General features: G+C 34.8%; 2 protein-coding genes, 2 long non-coding RNA genes and 2 pseudogenes across 4 annotated transcripts; 1 reads left to right on the forward strand and 5 right to left on the reverse strand.

Moving 5' to 3' along the window:
- Positions 1-1001: 1001 nt before the first annotated feature.
- LOC111798165 (ARF guanine-nucleotide exchange factor GNL2) lies at positions 1002-6029 on the reverse strand. Its single transcript, XM_023681166.1, has 3 exons — positions 5156-6029; positions 4517-4948; positions 1002-4158 (listed from the first exon to the last, which is right to left on the reverse strand). The coding sequence occupies exons 1-3, from the start codon at positions 5773-5775 to the stop codon at positions 1068-1070; spliced, it is 4143 nt and encodes a 1380-aa protein (XP_023536934.1). The 5' UTR covers positions 5776-6029; the 3' UTR covers positions 1002-1067.
- Positions 6030-8502: 2473 nt separating this feature from the next.
- LOC111798877 lies at positions 8503-10112 on the reverse strand (annotated as a pseudogene).
- LOC111798878 lies at positions 9990-14136 on the reverse strand (annotated as a pseudogene).
- LOC111798817 (multiprotein-bridging factor 1c) lies at positions 14034-14775 on the forward strand. Its single transcript, XM_023682153.1, has one exon. The coding sequence runs from the start codon at positions 14162-14164 to the stop codon at positions 14597-14599; it is 438 nt and encodes a 145-aa protein (XP_023537921.1). The 5' UTR covers positions 14034-14161; the 3' UTR covers positions 14600-14775.
- Positions 14776-15846: 1071 nt separating this feature from the next.
- Positions 15847-17103, reverse strand: LOC111798297. The gene is made up of 2 exons (XR_002815682.1): positions 16561-17103; positions 15847-16062 (listed from the first exon to the last, which is right to left on the reverse strand). It is a non-coding gene; the product is annotated as an uncharacterized LOC111798297 (long non-coding RNA).
- Positions 17104-19632: 2529 nt separating this feature from the next.
- On the reverse strand, positions 19633-22569 carry LOC111798146. Its single transcript, XR_002815662.1, has 4 exons — positions 22355-22569; positions 21796-21971; positions 21006-21138; positions 19633-19815 (listed from the first exon to the last, which is right to left on the reverse strand). It is a non-coding gene; the product is annotated as an uncharacterized LOC111798146 (long non-coding RNA).
- Between the last annotated feature and the right edge of the window lie 633 nt (positions 22570-23202).

Consider the following 23202-nt stretch of genomic DNA (forward strand, 5'->3'; position numbering starts at 1 on the left):
AACTCCTTCATAAGCCTTCATTTGATTTATTGCCTTCATTTGATTTATTGCATTCATTTGATTTATTGTCTTCATTTTCTAACGTTTGAGGCTTATTTTATCGAGTTTCACTGAGTTTTTTAGTAATAGATTTCTTTGAGAAGTTTATTTTGTCTAGTCTTGATTCTGATTCTGCAATAAATTTGAAAGAAGGATCTGTCGCGTGTTACAACTCCTACAAAGAGTTCGCATAGAAGTTAGAAATCAGGTGTAGATATGGAAGGAAATCTCTCTCTCAATCGATGGATGAACAACTAAGGTTTCTGAAAAAAAAAAAAAAATCATGATAATTGATAAACTCATAAGCTTTAAACTCATAAGTATAATTGAATTAATCGATAGAGATCTCACATTTCTTAGTTAATCTGTAATATTTGTTTTTAGTATAACATGTGTTCATATCAGTAGCATTTTTTATCGAATTTTGTGACATATCTTGATATTCTTTTATGTTTCGTTGTTATTTTAGAAGTACACATTGTATCTATGTTTGTATCACATTGTATCTATGTTTGTATCCTTTCAATTAAACTCATAAGTTTAATTGAATTAATCGATAGAAATCTCACATTTCTTAGTTAATCTGTTCGTTTTTAGTATAACATGTGTTCATATCAATAATACTTTTATCGAATTTTGTGATATATCTTGATATTCTTTTATGTTTCGTTGTTATTTTAGAAGTACACGTTGTATCTATGTTTGTATCCTTTGAATCTTATAAAATACAGATAAAAATATCAAAGAATGTGTTAGATAAAAATTTAACCGCCTGCATATCAGACTTCCTTTGTAAGATCGTTTGAGCTCTTAATACTAGATCATCGTGACGGAAGAAACTGTACATGAAGAGTAATGTACGTCTCTTCACTTACATTACTCTCATTTTCCTTTTTGCCTCAGAGTAAATTCCTTTTGGAATATTTATATCCAGAAATGACATTAAGTATAACAATCGTTTCTAGAAATTTGTTTCGGGAACTCCTATGGAAATCCTTTTCTGCCTTATGTTGCTACTTGTGTCCTGTTCAAAAGCTTTCTTCTGGAAAAAGCTCCTCTTTGATGGCAGGAGCAATCCATTGGATTTGGATGTACGTTATTTCCCATAGATCATCGCCTTCTTTCTTCATCAATATCTCTTTTTCTCGCATCTTCGTGATTATTTTTCTCAATAATTCTGGGACTAAATCTTTCAAACTTGATTCACCATAACTGCCAAGGTCAGCCTTCATACAAGTATCCATTCTTCTCAATATCCCAAGCCAAAATGTTCGGAACCCTGAACTTTCTGATATTTGTTTCAGGAATAGCAAGTAAACATCTGTCAAGAGGTCCATTGAAATCTTTAGAGTTCCCTCCATGCTTCTTGCCTCTCTTTTTGCATTATCTCTTCTCGAGTACTCCAGCATTTTTTCATGCAAATCATCTACCATTGCGAAAACTACAAGGTTAAAAAAGTTGATACAGTTGGTCGAGGTGAAATCCAGTTCTTCTGCCAACATAAAGCTTTTCTTGAGAGATATGACGGCATGGTTTCGTATCTCTTCTCTTCTAGCTAAGCTTGTTTTTCGGAGTGCTTCGCCCAGTTTGATAAATAAAGTCAAGGCAAAATTAGATCCTAAACCTTTGTCCTCTGAGGAGCTACTTGCATTGCTTGCTACACTATAACTGTTCCCTGATTCTGCACAGTAATTCCTGTACCATTGGACCAAGAAATTTACAGAATCTGACAATAAATCTAAAATTCTCAAGTTCTTATCCAACGGGCTATTCTTGAGTGCAACATAACTAAAGGCGCATTCTATGCAGAAGGTATAGTTTGTGCGGGTAATATGCGTCCCATCAGACATCAACATGATCAAAGTTTCGACTCCTTGCTCATAAGTTTCAGGATGTCGACCAGTGGCTGACAACAAATGAAGGAGTGACTTCCAACCAATTGCGGTTTGGAGGTTTGCTGGGTACTCGATTATAATCTTGCTTACTGATTGTGTTATCGACTCAAAGCAAGTATCAAGAATCTCTTTATCAAGCATCCACATTAAATTTATGGACTTAAAGATGAGTTCCTCAGGATGTTTCTCAGGTTGGTAAGTGGAAAGGAGCTTAAGACATACCTTGAAAAGTCCTAAAACAGCCTTTTCTGCAAATGGGATTGCAGAGAAAAGAGGAAATTGAACAACTGTTTGTAGATACTCATGGAAGCTAGGCCAGAAAATCTGAAACCGGTATACATTAGCCAAGGACATTGTTGTGATTAGATCCCAACAGAATCCGACTGTTTCTTCTTCTTCAACTGGTGTGCTAAACTTTTGTCCTTTTCCAGCAGCGGCAAATATTAAAGATCGCCCAAGATTGAGCAGAGCCTCATCATGTAAGCTGGAACTGCTGCTAAAGATGCTCCCAATTCGACATTGCTTAATAAACTTCAAATTTTGTTCAAATTCATTTAAGTTGAGAGATAAGGAATCTTCCATACTATCAAGTGATAAAAATTGCGAAAATCTACTGGCCATGCCAGAAGATTGCTGGGTGCCAAATTTAGGATCTTGAGAAGGGAAAATTACACCTGAATCTGACTTTGCCATATCATTTGATGTAGTGGAAGCTACTTCAAAGTCAATAACAGATTGGGGAAGTAGTTTAAGTCGTTTGAGTTTTAGTAGGCAATCAACAATGTTTCTCCAACCCCCTCGAATCGAGTCTCCAAAGTTGTTTGCAATCGTGAAAACTGCTAGAGTGGCAAGTTTTGGCTTCAAATCATGACTAAATGCAAAAAGTGTTTCTTCGGTAGATGCGTATGGGTTCAATAGAGTGGTGTATTTAGAAAATATGGCTAGCAGTTCATCAAGAGTGTCCTCCAATCCATACTGTGTTATCTTAGCAATAGAGAACAGTCCTTCAATGCATTCATTTAGCATCTCATCTTCATCTGCATGCTCAAAGAAAGCTGCAAGAGATGCAACTGAAGGACCAGCAACGCAGGCAAACATGTCTCTGCCTAAGCGAGGATCAAAATCACACAACATGAAAGGTCGTATAATCTTGGACCTATTCATCAACTCAACCCATTTGCTGGGGTTCATATCAAATTGCAAACCTGACTGTGGTGAGAGAATAATTGCATGATTCGAAATCGAATGAAAAAGCTCAGATAAATAATCTCTAGGAAGATCTTTCCCTGCGTTAATTTCTCTGTTGTTCCTGATGAACTCATCTTCTGTCATCTTTTTCTTCACTTGTGGATTATGTTGATCAGTATTCAGCATGATTAAAGAATAGCAAAGTACAAATACTGTGTCCTTACTCGCAAAGGTATTTGAAGATTGTAGGACATAAAATCTCTCTGAGAATGCCTCTAATATGCGATGAATCTTTTGTGCCTCTCCCGGCAAGCGAAACGTCTCGAGGTAAGTTCGAAGAGCTGTGTCTAAAATCATGCCTGTAAATTCAAAGGTGTCTGTAAACTCTGTTAAAACTCTTACATGAAACTGATCAGGATCTCCAAGATATTCACCAATGAGCTGTTTGTCCAATCCATTAGTGTACCGAAAAAAGAAAGCATAAGCCTTCGGGTCTGGAGGATCAGAAACCAATTGACACAGCTTCAAATACGCTAAACCTTTCTTTTCATCTCGATTGAAATGGTGACCAGCAATCAATACCTTCTTTTTCTGTGCCTTTCTTACTCTCACATAATCAAGCCAATTCTCGTACTGTAAGTCATCTTTGGATTTTTCTTCCCAAAAAGGTCTATACACATTGACTTGAGCAGGATATACCCTTGAAATGCCACCAGAACTTTCTTCCTTTTCAAGTTTTTCTGCAATGTTGTGAATCATAATTACTAATCCCTCGAAAGCTTGGATCTGTAAAGTGGTTAAGGGGCTTCCCATGGGAAATGAGAGCTTACATAGCAGCTTCCCGATCTCCTCAAACAAATTCCAACGAAGGGGATCACAGTCGTAGTTTACATAGAATTCTAGAATGAAGGAGGACTGCCTGCAGAAGTTGATAATGCCTTCAAGTGCAACTTCTTGGATTTGAGTTGAGTTTCCAAACGATGCTAATCTCAACACCACGTAGATAAAGAAAGCTTCTAATTGAAGTCGAACAAACCTGCCAAGAGAATGAGAAAAAACCAAAAACATTACTTCTAGTTTGGGTTTCCCCCCCTCTACCCATAGAATATAATTGCACAAAATTTCTTACTAGAAATGAAGTTAGAAATTTCTACCATTGAATTCAGGTTGGCTTGGAAATATTGCATGATAAATTTGATATTGCATCATTAAAAATATCATTCTGTTCCATCACTTCTAATTTGGTCTCTAAATTAGTAAGAGTATTATTTCATCTAGTCTTGTGGAACTTAAAAAAAGTAGTAATAAACAGAAAAAAACTGCACTATAATTCTTTTATTCTCTATGATATATGTGTATATATATATATATATATATATATAGATAAACAATACCTGCGAAGGAAGTGATAGACATTCAAAACTGTACTGCAGATCATGGACAAGACCAGGGGATTAGAACGGGCCCCATAGTGAATAAGATGGTGAAACAGATCATCCTGAATCATTCTCAACAACTTGGGATGCTTCCCTATCGCATCTCCACTTAATCCCACCGCTGAATTTATCAAAACCAATGCAAACAGCTGAACATCCTCATCCGCCGTCCTGGATCCCAACCCATCCACCACTTCCGCCGTTTCCACCACATTCAACAACGAACACAGAAAATGAAACACATCAATCACACACCTTATTCCATACCCTGAATCCATACTCCCCCCTAAATCTGCATCTTCTGTATCTGATTCCGAATCCTCCCCATCTCTAAACTCTATTTCAGGCAATCTCGAGAATATGATCTGTATCAGCTCGTTCATCGTGTACCTGTTCAAGTTTTCAGGTAATTAAATGTTTCAATTACATATACTACTTCCTTCCCTTCCCGTTTTGATTTTTTTTTAAATATTGTTCAACCTTTTCTAACATTAATGATTTTGGAGTTCAAATATTAATATAATTAAATTTCTTTTAACATCATTATTGGAATGTTCACTTCTGCAGGTTGATCTAAAAAAAGAGATTTGATCGTACCTTGCCGTCCGTTGCAGCAAATCCCCTCTGCTAGCTGATTGTTGAACCACATTGAAGCACGTGTTTACAATGGTACAGACTGATTGATCGTTTAACAGATACGAAGCTCTGTGGTTCATTAATCCGGCGAGAACCTGCAGAATCTTCATCATCACGGCGTCTTCGGTTACGACGTCAGTTTTCTCCAATTTGCAATTAGTGATGCCCAATACTATTAAATTGATTGCATCTTTGGCTCCTGGAGTCTTCTCCTCGAAGATTTCGACCTTTATTATTTTCAGCAAGGCCGAGAGAGCGACGCCGGTGGCGGCCGCCGGAATGTCGTCGCTCTGTATCACGTCGAGGATCGGAGAAATATAGATGGATGGGTCGATGGTTCGCCATTTTTGTTGTGGTTGAAATATTAAAGCTCGAAGGGATTTCAAGGATTGTTGGATAGACGAATCGTAAGTGTCGTCTGCGGTGCACATGTACGGCGCGTTTAGTTCCGACGGTGGACGGCGGATGACGGCGAGGACGGCGCCAACTTCGGTGTTTAACATGCAGGAGAGGCCTAGCTCTCTTCGCTTGGATTTTGAGGATTCTTTTCCATCTTCATGGCGTGAGGATCGCTTCTCCATGAGAATGAAAAAATTGGTTTGGAAATGGAAGGGATTGGGAAGGACGATGATGGAAGTGAAGAAAATGAAGGTCTTGGAATCGGCATGTTTTTTAAAACGGATTTAAGTTGGTGGAGGGAATGTTAATGGCTGAAATTGAAGATTGGAATGATTCTATTACCATCAAAATCTCCAGATTTGTTCAGTTATTGTGGTGTATTTTTGGTCGCCCGACAGTGAGGCTCTGCGTGTGCCACTCTCGCTCGCTCGCTCGCTCGCTCGCTCCCTCTCTCTCTCCCCTCCTATGATTCATATAACTCGCCCACGGTTGAATCAGTCAAAGGATGAGCTTTCTCGCCACTTCATTTCTCAAGGTTAGTTCTCTTCCCTTCTCTTCGAAGTATCAAATTTCTATTGTTTTCATTCTCTTTAAGGTTGATGACTGGTTACAAAAAATTAAAAAAAATAATATAATAAAACAAAATATTATTTTGACATCATATTTTTAATATATTTTAGAAAAATTATTAGTTTCTATTAAAGTTTATAGATTGAATTGTTATTAACTAGTGGTATATGAACTAAATTGTTATAAATTATAATTTACTAGTTAAATTGTTATTTACAACAAAAAAAATATTTTTAGTATTTTTTATGGTTCCTGGATAATAACTTGTTGGAATATTGTCTTTTATTATTAATTTGAAGTGAGTTTTCTTCTTTATTAATTATAAGTAATTAACTAATATGATCGTAAATTTCGTTGAACTAATTTTGAAGATAATTTTTAGAAATTATTTACAACTAACTACTCTTTTAATTTCTTCTTAGTTCAACTCCAGCTTTTATTTCTTCATTTTTAATCTTTAACACTTGAATTTTTTTTTCTTGTTTTTAAACTCTTATTTTATTTTCTGAAGTTTCAGCTTTATTTTTTCACTTTAATCTTTAAAATTTGTGAAAATTTTAAAATTCTTATTTTTGTTTAACTACTATTTTACTTTTTGAACTTCCACTTTATTTCTGAAAATTTTTCTTGGTTTTAGTTCAACTTCTATTTTATTTTGAGCTTCTAGCTTTATTTCTTCATTTTAATCTTTAAAACGTGTAAAATTCTTATTTTTAGTTCAATTCCTATTTTATTTTTTGAACTTCCATTTCAATTTCATCATTTTGATCATTAAAACTTTTGAAATTCTTTTTGTTTTTAGTTGAACTCCTATTTTATTTTCTAAACTTGCAGCTTTGAACTTCAAATTTTATAAATTTCTTCTATTTTTACTTCGACTCCTATTTTATTTTATGAACTTACAGCTTTATTTCTTAATTTTGATTTTTAAAATTTGTGAGATTTTTCTTGTTTTTAGTCAACTCCTATTTCATTATCTGAACTTCTAGTTTCATTTTTTCATTTTAATCTTTAAAATTTGTGAAATTCTTCTTGTTCTTAGTTCAGCTCCAATTTTATTTTCTGAACTTCTAACTTTATTTCTTCACTTTAATCTTTAAAATTTGTGAAATTCTTCTTAATTTTAGGTCAACTCCTGTATTTATTTTTAAAACTTAAAGCTTTATTTCTTCATTTCAGCCTTTAAAATTTATGAAATTCTTTTTAGTTCAACTCCTATTTTATTTTCTAAACTTCCAGCATTTCTTCATTTCAATCTTTAAAATTTGTGAAAATGTTTTTGTTTTTAGTTCTACTCCTATTTCATTTTCTGAACTTCTAGCTTTATTTTTTCATTTTAGTCTTTAAAATTTGTGAAATTGTAATTGTTTTTAGTTAAACTCCTATTTTATTGTATGAACTTCCAGCTTTATTTCTAAATTTTAGTCTTTAAAATTTATGAAATTCTTCTTGTTTTTAGTTCAACCCCTATTTTATTTTATGAACTGTCAGTTTTGTTTCTTCATATTAATCTTTAAAATTTGTGAAATTCTCATTGTTTTAGTTCAATTCCTATTTTAATTTCTAAACTTCCCACTTTATTTCTTCATTTCAATCTTTAAAATTTGTTACATATGGTTTAATAACAATGTATTTTTTATTGTTTAATTTTATTTTATAAAATAAATTAATAAAACTACTCTTAAAACTTTCAATGTTCAAAAACACTCTTAAACATTCAAAAAGTCTATAAAATACTTTTATTCTTTCAAAAAAAGTTAAAAATATCTTTCAACCTACAAAAGTGTTTCAAAAAGACCATTAAATTTTCAAAAGTTATCTATGAAGTGTGGATAAAAGTTAAAAATGTTAGTTGAAGAGTATTTTTTTAATTAAAAACAAAATGTTTCTACTCAAGTTTAATTTAACCTCTAGAAAATAAGTTAAAATAACCCAATAAACAACTAGAGAATGAAAACGAATATAATTAAGAATGAAGTTTCAAGAAGTAAGATGGATTTTAGATAACTATATTTTATTCTTACAAATTAGGTTTTTCAAACAAACGTACATAAAATTTTATAAATAATTTCAAAAACTAAAAAACTTCTGAATTGTCAAACAAGTATTTTATATTTAAAACTTGGTTCCCAATACAAATTAGTTTTTGATTTTAAGGAGATAAAACTAAAGAATTATCAACAATCTTGTCAATTTTTTTTTTTATTTAAAAACTTAGATTTTCAGAATAAATTTACTTACCATTTCAAAAACATTTTAATAATTTTAAAAACTAATAAATAAATAAATTATTAAACGCTAAAGTATAGAAAAATAATAATTTAACTTTGTCTTTGGTTTCAAAAGTACTTTTAAAACCTATAGCCTTACTTCTCATAAAGGTTTTAAAAACTATGACTATCTAATAGCCAAAAACTCATAAAATGCTTATATAAAACACTTATTAGTAAAAAAATTTCTAAATGCATTCTTCTATTTTAGTAAATAAATATAATTTCTAAATGCATTCTCTAATCTAAATTGACAATATAGCCTCCCGGCCATAAAAAGTGTGCTTGTGTGTGCGAGTGTTTTTTTTATTATTTTGATTATTGTGTTGGATCGAGATCAAGCTAATAATTAGCCTGCCAGTTTTTTCTGTACAAAAATATAAGCGCCCACATATTAAAGGACTTAAAATAATGCCTACTAACCTTGGACTGATATGATCTCTTAAGCTTATATACCATAAACGAAATTATGTATAAAAAGCATCATTATCGTAAAGGTTGTTACCTTGAAACTCGGAGACTGTGATTAGAGTTTTCGACCACACTTCATGAAGAGTCGTAACTCCAATCGTCGTTCGCTCAATCTGAAGTTCTTTCTGATGGTTTTCTTGAAGCTGCTTCAACGGCTCGTCCTGAAATTCCAGCCACTGTTGCTACTTGCAGCCCGTATCTCTCGGGGCACGCTCCAGGGCGAAGGCGGTCTAGAAAAACCAGCTTTTGGCCCTTGAATGTGCAGGCCATGTGTTGAAGCATCACGTGAGGATGAGAGGCAAACTCCTTTGTTAGAGGGTGGTAGTGAGTAGCAAATAGCAGTCGACAGTTCACCTTTTCAATGAGATGGCGAAACTCCTGATGAAACAATTTATAGATAAAGTTAATTTCGAGTTTATACAACTTTTGAATGACACGTCTTAAATGTTCAAAACTTTTAGAATACTTTTCAAAATGACTTTTCATAAATATTTTTAAATTACTCTTAGATAAGAAAAATTGATAAAATATTGAACAAAAAGTCAATATATCTAAATATTAGTGTTTCAGACATCGTCCCAAACATGGCAATATTAGCACTAATGGTACGTAAANAAGCTCCCTTGTAAGGCTTGTTGGAAATAATTCAAATAAGCATATTGTCTACTCCCTTGTAAGGCTTGTTGGAAATAATTCAAATAAGCATCTTAGACAATAGGAGTTCAAAATAAATGAGCAAACTTCTTTTCTTTTTCTAATCATATAGCCTTTTTAATACCTCCAAGAAGCAGATGATGTGAAAAAAAAAAAACATAAAAAAAAAAAAAAAAAAAAAAAAAAAAAAAAAAAAAAAAAAAAAAAAAAANCTTGATTTTAAAACAAAAAAAATAAAATATCACCACAGTTTATTAGTAAACGCTCAAGACCAAATCAACTGCCAAATATATTTCTTCTATCTATAATCTAGTAAACATATAAACTAGAAAGAAATTACTGGTACGATCGAAAATTTTATGCTCAAGAATAATCGTCAAGGAGAGGAATCAAAAAGGGATGCTTACAGCATAGGCAATGGCATAGCCATTGAACGCGCCAGTTCCACGGCCAAGTTCATCAGGAATAACAAGAGAATCTTGAGTAGCATGTTGAAGAACTGAAGCTGTTTCTGAGCATTCAAGGAAAGTACATTTAGAGTATAGAGACAACATGGATCGTTATTCATCAGTTCGGGTCGGTTTAGAAGTGGAAGTCATTAATCGCAACAGTTATATGATAAGACAAATTTACCATCAGACTTGACATGTGATTAGTAAGCCCTCCAAGAGAACATAGATCAATGTCATCATGGAATGTGCTTTCGTTTGTATGATTCCACAATTTTAAGGCGCCTTTAAGATAAGCTTTAGACTGAATCAGAAGTTTTAACATCTGAAGCTTCTAGAAAATCTTTAGTGTTGACCCTGATGTGGATTCTAGAGCAGTGGAACCTGCAGGATGAGTAGAATAAGAACGTGGAGAATATAACCATTATAGCTCAAACATGGTGAAACCAAGGCTATTTTTCAACCCACTTCCAAACAACTCCCTCGTCGTTAACAAGAACATAAGAGATACTCAAGAAATCCATGGTCAATACAAAGCAAATACATCAAAACACATAAAAATGCATTTCAGTTCACCAAAAGTCAATCACGTTCAATTTAAATCTCATGATTTTAGAACAATGTATAATAGAATTTCAGTAAGTTAATAATTGAATAAGTAGTTAGTACAAGTGAACACTAACCACTGGGAATTTGACAGTAGAAAAAGAGGAAAGACATATGTATGACACGTGATAAATAAAAAGAAAAAAGGCGACCTTTTCACTCTTCAAAATAAGTTTTCTATTATAAAGACACAAAAAGAACCAACCAGTTGGCAAGTACTTCTTGAGAACTTTATGTGTTTCTTAAGATAGTCCAACAAACAATTAAATTGTGGAAGTTGAGGTAAAATTTTCCGAAGATAAATATTATCCATCAATTAAATGAAAACCTAAAGTCCGAGGTGGAGACGAAAGACTCACCACGAGATTCATATATTATTTCTTTTGGAGGCACCTAGAGAAACCACAAATGTACATATTACTATCATATTTGCAGAAGCAAATAACAGAATTGCAAAAATGGACAATTTGAATTGCCTAATTGCATCAAGAGTGCCCAGAGCAGCACAGGAAGCATCATAATGGATAGAACCAGTCCAAAAATTTAAAGCATCCCAATCAATAAAAGCAAACCCATACGCAATTGAATTATTATCCAGCCCACATTCCTAGAAAAAGTTCCAATGAAGCATACTGTCAATTGATCTTTATCATGTTATTTTTATTTTCTGCACATCATATAGCAGTATTTCCTAGTCCAAAATAAGATTTAATATGTTAATTCCCCGGAATAGATCCCTCAAACTGCTGATTAACTGAGAACTTTTATAATTTTGAAAAAGAACAGATAAGAGAAATAAATGAGCCTTGAACCCAAAAATGAAAGGGAAAGGGACAATTTTATGTTATTTAGAACCACAATAGTCGTTTTTCCAACAAACTGAAAGGGAAAAATGCAGAATCAATATCCGTATATTTGCGACCAATGAATATGCAGAATCAATATCCGTATATTATCTGAAGTAACATACTTACAGAATTTGCACCTCTGGTTTTTTGTTTGATCCGAAGATTCCAATTGCTCAATTCGCTCAACTTTACATCTTTATAAAGATTGTCACAGAAAAGTGTTAGCCTCATCTTACATGCTCAAAATAAATAGCACACAAATATCATGCTAAAGTAAATTTGCATGAAGGTTTTTATTAAGCTATAATGTCTCTAGTTCACTCATTTTCTGTTTGGTCCCCTTTGCTCTCTCTATACTTCAGATACATCATCAACAAAACGACAGAGTTCTCAACATCCTCTCATGCAACGAGCTTTTGGGATATCATTGATATATGCATAACTTAAAAGACGAAGAAATAGATAGACTGGTAAAAACAAGTCGAAGAATTTTATCTAACCTGCCTGCATTTCCCAACGCCACTTAATGTCATTTTCCAGTAAAGCTCCTTGTGACCGATTTCAGCATCTTGTTCATAAAGCTCATAGAACTTGCCCTGAGATGTGCAAAAGAGATTTCATAATCTTGGATTTATGAAATAAAGGTAGTGTACAATTACACATTGAAAAGCATCCACCAACCAAAGCAAAGTCTCCTAGGAGTATAACCAAAGAAAAAGAGGTAGGATCGTGACTAAGATAGAGAAAAATATGTTTTGTGCCTTATTAATCTATCAGTGCATGTGCTTAGAAGAAAGCACAGAAAATATAGATCTCAATCAAAAGTCAAGAACGATTCCTGAATTTGGAGAAAATGTCGTCTATTAAAAAGGTGAAGACTACTATTCCTATTCCTAGATTCATATTCACCATTTTCTTCTTTCTTTCTTCTCATCTCTGCTTCCAGTGGATCCAAAATGGATTAAAACTTATTATCATTTCAATGATTAAAACCAAATCCTGGATAACAAAACTCATTTAGATTACAGTTCCAAATTAACTTTTGTACAAATGATATTAATAATTCATATGGTTGCAAATGGTGGAGATACACTAATTTAGCATGATAAATGAAATCGACAATTATTCAGAGTAAAGACATATATCAATTTCAGGAGCTAATTCATGCAATGATACTATTGGACAATATAAACTAACCGCTGACACATTTTCTTCATCACATCAGGTGGTACGTATAGTGTTTTATCATCATAAAGAGGATAGCCAGCCCTTCTACCATTAGAATCTTTGATTCGAGAGGTTTGCTGGTTGCATCAGAAACTTCATTGAGAATATTGGCCAAGTTCATTTTGTACTGAAGGAGTTCGACTATTTTGGTAGTTTTACCAATCCTCAAGATAAACCTATTGAGATCTCTTCGAACGGAATACAGAAGGTCGCATGCCTGGTGTTTCTGGTCCAACAAGGTCATCGTCGCTTTCAATATTCAAGACAGGTGTTCAACGTCCGTTTAAATTTGCAACGTTGAGTTTACCGTGATGTATAGAAGCTACGTCTAGTTTCGAAATTTCTTTTGGATCTAATCTCGCCAGAAACGCAAGGTAACTAAGAAGAACCTTTCCGAACCTCGTTCTGATATGAATACTTTTTAACCTCGTCTCTAGGATTCACTAAGACATAATAAAATGCAACTCAATCATAGAACGATCCACGAAATTGAAAAGCATGCCTATAATGCATTTGATTTTTCCAAAAACTAGAGACGAATAGAGAACACAGAATGTAGTCTATCATCGACTAAAAATCCAAAAACGCATTGGCTTAGTTAGTTTAGCTTCAACATTACCTCTCATCCGCCTTGCGTTTATCGTCTACTCTCACAAATTTGTGCATGATGCTCGAAAAGAGAGAAGAGCCTCTGTTCTCCTCCATCGCCGGAAAAATCTTCCAAGACACCTTCTCCAGTGGAGCGTCGGTTCCTTAATCTCCTGGGAGGAATCCGCGGTGGTTTGGATAGCAAACTGCTCCAAACCGACAAAGCTTTGTTTCGCCGGAAAGCGAGTGAACCACAGGCTAATGGAGGAGGCACCGCCATCGAAACTCCGATTATCGAACGGAGATTTTAGGAAGAAAAGTTAACAGAGATTTCGCGTTTTTCGCGATGAAGTTGTGGAAACTTCGCTAGAACAGGAGAGAGCATTATAAACGTAAATTGCAATGGTTGAAAATGGCGCCAAAACGATTGCAATTCCGTGAACAATCAATTTATAATTTATACTGAAATATGGCGTAAATTACATTTTTAGCCTTCCTATTTTAACTTTTATTTCCGAGTTTCTTTTTTGTTTCTCTTTATATATAATTACAATTCATTTTATATATAATTTTCATATTTATTAAAGAAACCTTTAAGTTTATAATAATTACAATCCTTGCCACGCACGCATCTCATTCCCACCAAAGAAAAAGACCCGACGAATATAAACGAACGAGGTGCCACGTCATCGTCTTCCAAATAGAAACCTCAAGAACGTTCGAGAAACAGCAAGCACTCCAAAGCGATGAAGAACTTTCCAGAGAAGCACTCCGCTATAAAATCCAAAAGCCCCATTCCAATAGACATTCAAAACAAAATCGATTAAAATCTCTCCATATTCCATCATAGTTCCTTCCATTTCCTAATCAATTTCTAATCTACCAATGCCGAGCCGATTCCCGGGAGCCATATCTCAAGATTGGGAGCCTGTAGTGCTCCACAAGTCCAAGCCAAAGGCGCAAGACCTTCGCGATCCAAAGGCCGTGAACCAAGCGATTCGATCCGGCGCGCCCGTCCTGACCGTGAAGAAGTTCGACGCCGGTTCGAACAAGAAAGCCACGGCAGCGCCGGTGAACGCGAGAAAGCTCGAGGAAGGAACCGAGCCGGCGGCGCTCGACCGGGTACCGACGGAGGTAAGGCATGCGATTCAGAAGGCGCGGCTGGAGAAGAAGATGAGCCAAGCGGAACTTGCGAAGCAGATTAACGAGCGGACTCAGGTGGTGCAGGAGTATGAGAATGGAAAGGCTGTGCCCAATCAAGCCGTTTTGGCTAAGATGGAGAAGGTCTTGGGCGTCAAGCTTCGAGGCAAATCTGGCAAGTGATTTTGGAAGCTGTTCCAATGGCGGTTTCATGTAATTAAAATGAACCGTTAGATTAGTAACGGTGATCCGTTTGGGATACACGTGGCAAAAGTTTAATAGGTTTATTTCGTCATGTTTATGGCAAAATCCACAAATTATTATTATTATTATTATTATTATTATATATTTTGAAAGACTAATTTATGTCTCACACGATGAAAATATAGATAGTATCCATAAATCAATACAGATAGTATCCATAAATCAATAGAGATAGTATTCTTTAACTATAAATTCGTTAGTATTCTTTAACTATAAATTCGTGATCATTTCTTAAATTAGTCAACGTGGGACTTTCATCTACCAATAAAACAAAGTACGTCTTTCCTTCATTGAGGCTCGACTCGTTTTCTTTTGGAGTCTTTTGTTCGACATTTGAGGATTTTATTGACACGGCTAAGTTTAGATCATGGCTTTAATACTTTGTTCGACATTGATGAATACCACTCTCCACACAATGATATAATATTGTCAACTTTAAGCATAAGTTCGCGTGACTTTGGGCTTCTCAAAAAGTCTCCACTTTAAGCTCGTAATCCCTAAATAGATAGTATCCATTGGGACAATTGGGAGCACGTCTCTCCACTATGGTATGATAGTGTCCACTTTGAGTATAAACTCTCGTGAGTTTGCTCTATGCTTCTCCCAAAAGGTCTTACATTAATGAAGATAGCCTAAATTAGTCGATGTGGGACTTTTATCCACCAACACCTCTCCTTAATCAAGACTCGACTCCTTTTCTTTTGGAGTCTTAGTCATTTTTTACTATACCTTCGAGGAGCCTCAACTCCTTTTCTTTTAGAGTCATTTGTTCGACATTTGAGGATTCTATTGGCATGACTAATTCTATACTCTAATACCATATTAGATGAACACGACTGTATAATATTATCTGAGCATAAGCTCTCCTGACTTTGCTTTAGACTTCCCCAAAACCTCTCACACCAATGTAATCATTCCCTAAATTAGCCAATAATTCCCTAAATTAGCAGACTGGACTTTCATCCACCAATATAACTTAATTGATTTAAAGTTTATATCATCAATAAAAAAATAAAACTAGAAATTTTAATTTCTCAATATAAATTATAATGATTTTTATATGAACATTAATAATTTTGGGATTAAAAACGAAAATTGAATTCAAAGCTCGTTTTTATAATTCCACCTGTTCTAATTATTGGTACTCTATAAACTTATATTATCCCCAAATTAACAAAGGAAATTATATTTATAAGTAAATAAAGAATAATGAATTTGAAATATTATAATAGCAATTTTTTCACCAATAAACGGAGAAAAAACTACAAAAGAAAATAAAAATTACATATCCAAACGCCATAAGAATTATCAATGGAAAATGTAGGTAACCGCGAGAGCAACCATAAGAAGAACGTAAGCAATTCCTTGATCAATTGCAGCGCCTGCAACAACAACAAACAATAACACAATAAATTGTAATTTCAATAAAATTCTTATAATTTTAAATTTTTTAATTTAATTCTGAATTCAATGTTTGTTGGAGGATGAAAGTTGCACCTAGCCTATGTTCAAAGTGTACAATATCATACCATTGTGGAAAATAAAAAAAAGAAGTCAAGCCTCCTCGGAAGGACTAAGACTCCAAATGTTGGATAATGAAAGTCCAACATCGGCTAATTTAAGAAATAGTCTCATACAATTGCGAGAGTGGAGAGTGTTTAAGAAATAATCTCATACAATTACGGAGAGTGGAGAGTGTTCGACTAACCATGTTAATTTTAGGTGAAGTCCATTCAAAATTTTGAAACTAAAAAAATTTAATTGAAAGTAAATTCAAATATGAGATTAAATTGTAATTTTTTAAATCGAAAATTTACCCAAATCCACCAAAATTTTTAGTCTAACGAAAAATCAACGACAGAACTCGCCGGAAAACTCACCGTCGCTCGAAGGACCCGCCGCCGGGGAAATATCGTGGGAGTGACCGTAAGCCAGTTGCAGAAGAATCAAGAACACGAAGCAGACGATCGGAACGGCGGTTAGCTTCATCGGACTCATCATTCTCGAGTGGAAGCGAAGAATCTCTGAAAAATGTCAACAAAATTTATCGTCTCTTGAATGCGAAGAGGATCGGAAATAACAGAGGACCTGAAATTGGAGTTGATTTGGATTTGCAGATTGAAAATTAGGGTTTTATACGAACAAAATTGGGGATTTTTCCAGGAAACAGGACGCGAATTTGGACGAGTCAAAAACGCGAATTTGACTGAGTTGGCGGCTCGTTGACTTGGACACGCCTACGATTGCGACTTAACGTGGGACGGCGACGGGCAATTTGAGAGGCTGCCTCGTGGCCTGAAGTTCCGTATTTTAATTTTATTTATTTATTAAATTACAAATTTACTATTTCGATAGTACAATTTTTTTAAAAAAATATTAGTATTTATTATTTAGGAGAGTTTTATATACAATAATGGCTATTTATAAAGTTTTATGAGATTATAGAAATGAAATTTATAATTTTTTTAAAATGATTAAATTTATAATTTAATTTCTTTGGTAATAATTTTAATATTGTTGTTTTTAGGCCAAAATTACAAATTTTCAACGATATAAGTTTTAGAAATGGAGAAAGAAAACAAAATGTTAATGGAGAAAGAAAACAAAATGTTTGTTTTTATTTGGAAGTTATGAGATGAATTAAATTGTACGTAATTTGTAGTCAACTTACCAATTTTTTAATGTGTGATTTGACTAAATTAATAAAAGTATTTAATTTTATATCTAATTTTAAAAATACATTAAAAGTTTCAATATTCTTTCAAAAGAGTCTAAAAAAATATATTTAAATAGTCTAAATTACAACCACCAAATCTAATAACATAATTTTAAAATTTAAGAAAACACCACAAAAAATGGTAGTTAGGTTTTTTCGATCAGTAAATTAATAGCTCGACATAAATAAATTAGTTAAATTAGCACCCAAAAAAATAATCTAAATGCCAAAAACATTTGTTATTACACAAATCAAATAAATAAAAGAAGATATAAGCAAGTTCGAACCTTGAAATGGAATATAGAAAGTTTTCCTCATCTTTGAAAATATACGAAACTTGGAAATTGAACTTAAAAAAGTCTCTTTTAAAGCGAGATGGGGATGAGGTAAGTCGAGGATGGGAAACAAAAAATATAATCCTCGCCTCCCGCCCCCATTTAAAACACCAACCACGCCTGATTCTTCCGAAATTCAAAAGAAAATAAAAATAAAAACAGAGAACTAAAATTGAGACGAAAGATAAAGTTAGCAGACAAAAAACCAGACAAATTTTGGGTTTGACAAAGAATGTGTAAGGAGCTGCAATAATTGAAAGATAATAACTAATAAGGTTGACAATTAAAAGAGATAGAGATATAATCTAACTACCTAAACTCATTCCCACCCTTGTTCTAAAGGGGTAGGCCATGGCTATTTGCCTTTTCTTGGTAAACCGCTTCAATATGTTCATAAAAAGACACCTCCATTGTAACAATCTAAACCCATCGCTAGTAGATATTGCCTGCTTTGAGCTGTTACGTATCGTCGTCAACCTCACGGTTTTAAAACGTGTTTACTAGAGAGAGATTTTCACACCCTTATAAGGAATGTTTCGTTCCCCTCTCCAACCGATGTGGGATCTCACAATCCACTCCCTTGGGGACCTAGTGTTCTCGTTGACACACCGTCCGGTGTTTAGCTCTAATGTCATTTGTAACAGTCCAAGCCCACTACTAACAAATATTGTCCGCTTTGGTCTATTACGTATCGTTATCAGCCTCACAGTTTTAAAATGCGTTTACTAAAGAGAGGTTTCCACACCCTTATAAAAAATGTTTCGTTTCCCTCTCTAACCAATGTGAGATCTCACAATCCACCCCCTTGGGGCCTAGCTTCCTTGGTGGCACATCGCTCAGTGTCTGACTCTGATACCATTTGTAACAGCCCAAACCCACTACTAATAGATATTGTCCGCTTTGGCCTGTTACGTATCGTCGTCAATCTCACAATTTTAAAATGCATCTACTAGGGAGAGGTTTCCACACCCTTATAAGGAATGATTCATTCCTCTCTCCAACCGATGTGGAATCTCACATCAGTCATCTAGAAGCTGGATTTGTGAAAGATTCAAAAGTCAAGGTTGATACCGGGACTAAAAATTGAACAGTTTATGCAAGCAAAGTTTAGCTGAAAATCCATGTGTTTCTAAAAAAAGGAAGAAAAAAAAGCTGCACAGACAAACTAATTTTGGAATTAAGAAGCCGAACGAAACGGTTTCGGACCGTTGATCTAGTTAATGATCTAGATAAGTCTCCTGTTACCTAAGATCTCAACAGTAATACATACGGATGAAGATGCCAAATCTGCAACAAGAACGACGAGTTATCGAGCAAAGAACAAAACATAGATAAACGCTTGCGCACGAACACACAAGCGTATTAGATAGATTCCATTGCATATAAAGTTGAGATAAATTAAAACCCTTATTTCTTTCTCCAAAACTTTAGAGAATTAGGACATAAGCTTAAGGCATGTTACATGTATTTTGCTTCATGAACATACCATTAGGAAGATCCAAGAGTTTCCTTGGGAGAAAGAGACGCCACAGGCTTGTTGGCAGGCATGGATTTCGATCGTTTCATCCACGCCGACGATGTCGAACGATGAAGCCGACACCTAAAGGAGCCTTGGTGCACCGTGGGCGAGCACAAACACTGGCCTTTCGGCGAACTGGACCTCATGGTCTCAGCATCTCTATTGTCGTGTTTAGGAGATGCGGAAACCACAACGCTAAGGCTGCCATTGGAGGCCATATCTGCAGACTGCAAGAAGTATGTAAATTCAAGAATTTAAAAGAGCAAAAGATTAGTTAATCACATTATAAACATGATCATGTTGCCATTCTAGGATAGATCAGTATCTTCCACAATTTAAATACAAATCAGAAGATTAAAACTATAGTTTTTTTTTTTTTTNAGATTGGGGGATTGTGACAAAACTTTTCCACATCAAAAGGTTCTGCTTTACACATCATCTGATTGTGGAGGATCAGATACTCCCACTCAATAATTGATGTGGGCCATTTTCACGAGCCAGTGAATTTGCTAGAATAGTTCCAACATGTAAGATAAGAGGCCCCGTTCGTCATGGATCGATCGACCTAGCAGTCGATAAGGAAGAAATGAGTTCAAGTCATGATAGTCATTTATCAAAGATTTAATATCCTAGGAGTTTTCTTGCAACAAATGGAGTAGGTTCAAATGGTTATCAATGATACTAGCACGATCTAGATAATCATGGATATAGAAAAATATATATGTACTGATTGAAAAGTTATGAAGTTCTTCCTTGCTTTATCTTCATACAGTGTTAGAGAGAGAGAGAGAATTTTTGTTATCCATTGGCATAGAAGAGCACAAACTCAAATTTGGATCTTATATGATGCTTCTTTATCTGTCAACAGGGATGGGCCTTCATACATGATGCATATTGTGAGGTCCCACGTCGGTTGGAGAGGGGAACGAAGTATCTCTTACAAGGGTGTGGAAACCTCTCCCTAACAGATGCATTGTAAAATCATGAGGCTGATGGCGATACTTAATAGGCCTAAGTGGACAGTATCTGCTAGCGCTAGACTTAGACTGTTACACATATTTTATGATATTGATGTCCCACGTTGGTTGGAGAGGGGAACGAAGCATACCTTATAAGGGTGTGGAAACCTCTCTCTAGCAGACGCGTTTTAAACCCTTGAGGGGAAGCCCGAAAGGAAAAGCCCAAAGAGGACAATATCCGCCAATGGTGGATCTGGGCCGTTACAAAACCTCTCCCTAATAGACGCGTTGTAAAACCGTGAGGCTGATGGTGATACCTAATAAGCCAAAGCAGACAGTATCTGCTAGCGCTAGACTTAGACCATTACACATATTTTATGATATTGATGTCCCACGTTGGTTGGAGAGGGGAACAAAGCATACCTTATAAGGGTGTGGAAACCTCTCCCTAACAGACGCGTTGTAAAACCGTGAGACTAACAGCGATACGTAACAGGCCAAAGCGGATAATATCTACTAGCGGTGGACTTGGACGGTTACACATATTCTATTTCAGTTTTTGTGAATTTGGATAAAGTTATGGAATCTAGATTCTACACAAAAGTTTGGTCCTAAAATACAGATTCCCCTCTCTGTTTGAGATGACACAGAAGAAAGCAGCTAAAGTGGCTGATATGTGGAATTTATCATAGTTTATTTACCCCTATGACCAATTGGAATAAGTTTTTGAAAGCCATTGGATTGAGGATATCATCAAAGCAAACTAACGCTAACAGAAATGTTTAGAAAAGCTTACCGATTTGCAGCAAATGAAGTGGAGAAAGTTTCTACCTCATGTCCAACAGGCACGAAACTCCAACTGCAATTCTGTACTAGTTGTTCATAAGTGACTTTAGTTCTTTGGTATATAGTACACAAATAGTAACAGCCTGCAATCAAATCACGTGGAAAGAGTTTCAGATTTCAAAGGGAACTAAGAAATATCGACCAAAATATAGTCGTTTTCTGTGAGATCTCACATCGGTTAGAGAGAAGAACGAAGCATTCCTTATAAGGGTATGGAAACCTCTCTTCGCGTAATGGGGAAGCCCAAAAACTTTGAGGAAAAAAACCGAAAGGGTAAACCCAAAGAGGACAGTATCTGAATGAGTACCGGTTCTATTGCGTAACTCTGAAAGACGCGTTTCAAAACCGTGAGGCTGACGACGATACATAACAAGCCAAAATAGACAATATCTACTAGGAGGTGGGCAAATCACTGACGACGATACGTAATAGGTCAAAAAAGACAATATCTACTAGGGGGTGGGCAAATCACTAACGGCGATATGTAATAGGCCAATTCAGACGCGTTTTAAAACCGTGAGGTTGACGACGATACGTAACAGGCCAAAACATACAATATCTGCTAGGGGTGGGCAAATCACTTACGGCAATACGTAACAGGCCAGACATTCAGATGCATTTTAAAATCGTGAGAGTGACAACGATACGTAATAGGCCAAAACGGACAATATTTGCTAGGTGGGCCCGGCCAAAACAGACAATATCTACTATTAGTGACAAATCAACAGAGGATACTTAACTCGGCATTCAACAACTAAACATCTCAGGCTTGCCAGCCTCTTCGTTTTTAGAATCGATGTTCTTCTTCCTCTTCCGTCATTTCTTCATCTTGGTCTTTTTCAGAATCCCATAGCCAATGGTAGCGTTTTTAACACTTCAAAGCTCTAAACTATACAGAATACAGCAGGTCTACGCTCTGTTTACAAGACAATGCTAATGATATTATGACCTACTCAATACTCCACGCATGATTACACAAATCTTCTTTTGAAAATCATATTGGTTGTTCCTTCAAATACAAATTTGGCCCTATGATTACGCCAAAGTTTCAAACTAGAATGTTTTAAGAAAATTAGCTTCCATCATTTTCCTCCTACCACAACGCACATATATGATTCAAATTCCAACAATCTGAAGCCTAAATGTTGAAGCATCCACAACACCGTCTAAATACGACAGAATCAAATTGAAAAATATACCGCGCAGAATAACAAATTTGCAATAGTTCATTCAAATTGCGCTCCGCAATGCACGATAGGCCGAATAAAATGAGATCATCGAGGAAGAGAAGAAACTTACAGTTGTGTCATGAACGCAACGATTACGAATACGTTTTCTTCCCTAGGCTGCCATGAAATGAAGATCATAGTTAAGTCTCGAGCCTGATTCGAACCCTAACTCTGAGAATTTCAGGTCTGACAGTGAGCGTCGGCGCGGCGGGAAACTGCAATTCCATAGCCATTATCGAATCCCCTCCCCCTGTAACACGTCCGGAACTCTCGCTTGCCGCGCGCCTTTGTCGATATGCTCAATTTTAAGATTATATATATATATATATATATATATATATATATTAATTATTATAAATTTACATTTTAAACTTTTATTAAACATAAATTTTAAATTATATCCAAGAATACCAATTATATTTTTTTTTAAATCAAATTTATAAAGTCTATTAGAAAATAAGAGATTATAAATCTACTAAATACAAAATAAATATTTAAAGATTTACCAATTTTGATAATTCATAAATTAAAGATAAAAAAATACAAATGGGTTATTTTAATGAAAATAATTATTTAAGGCATTTACAGATTGTGTGATCGATGGTCTCTGCACGAAATTATCGAGGTCATCGCATGGATAANCTAAATACAAAATAAATATTTAAAGATTTACCAATTTTGATAATTCATAAATTAAAGATAAAAAAATACAAATGGGTTATTTTAATGAAAATAATTATTTAAGGCATTTACAGATTGTGTGATCGATGGTCTCTGCACGAAATTATCGAGGTCATCGCATGGATAAGGCTCAACTTTATTGCCTGGTTTCATAAGAGCAATAACATTATTTTTTTTTTTCCGTTACTAATGGTGTAGCGTTTTCAAAAATTGATCACTATGGCATACAGGCTGGGT

The sequence above is a fragment of the Cucurbita pepo genome, chromosome LG07, assembly GCF_002806865.2.
Source record: "Cucurbita pepo subsp. pepo cultivar mu-cu-16 chromosome LG07, ASM280686v2, whole genome shotgun sequence".
In the NCBI taxonomy this organism is placed as follows: Eukaryota; Viridiplantae; Streptophyta; class Magnoliopsida; order Cucurbitales; family Cucurbitaceae; genus Cucurbita; species Cucurbita pepo.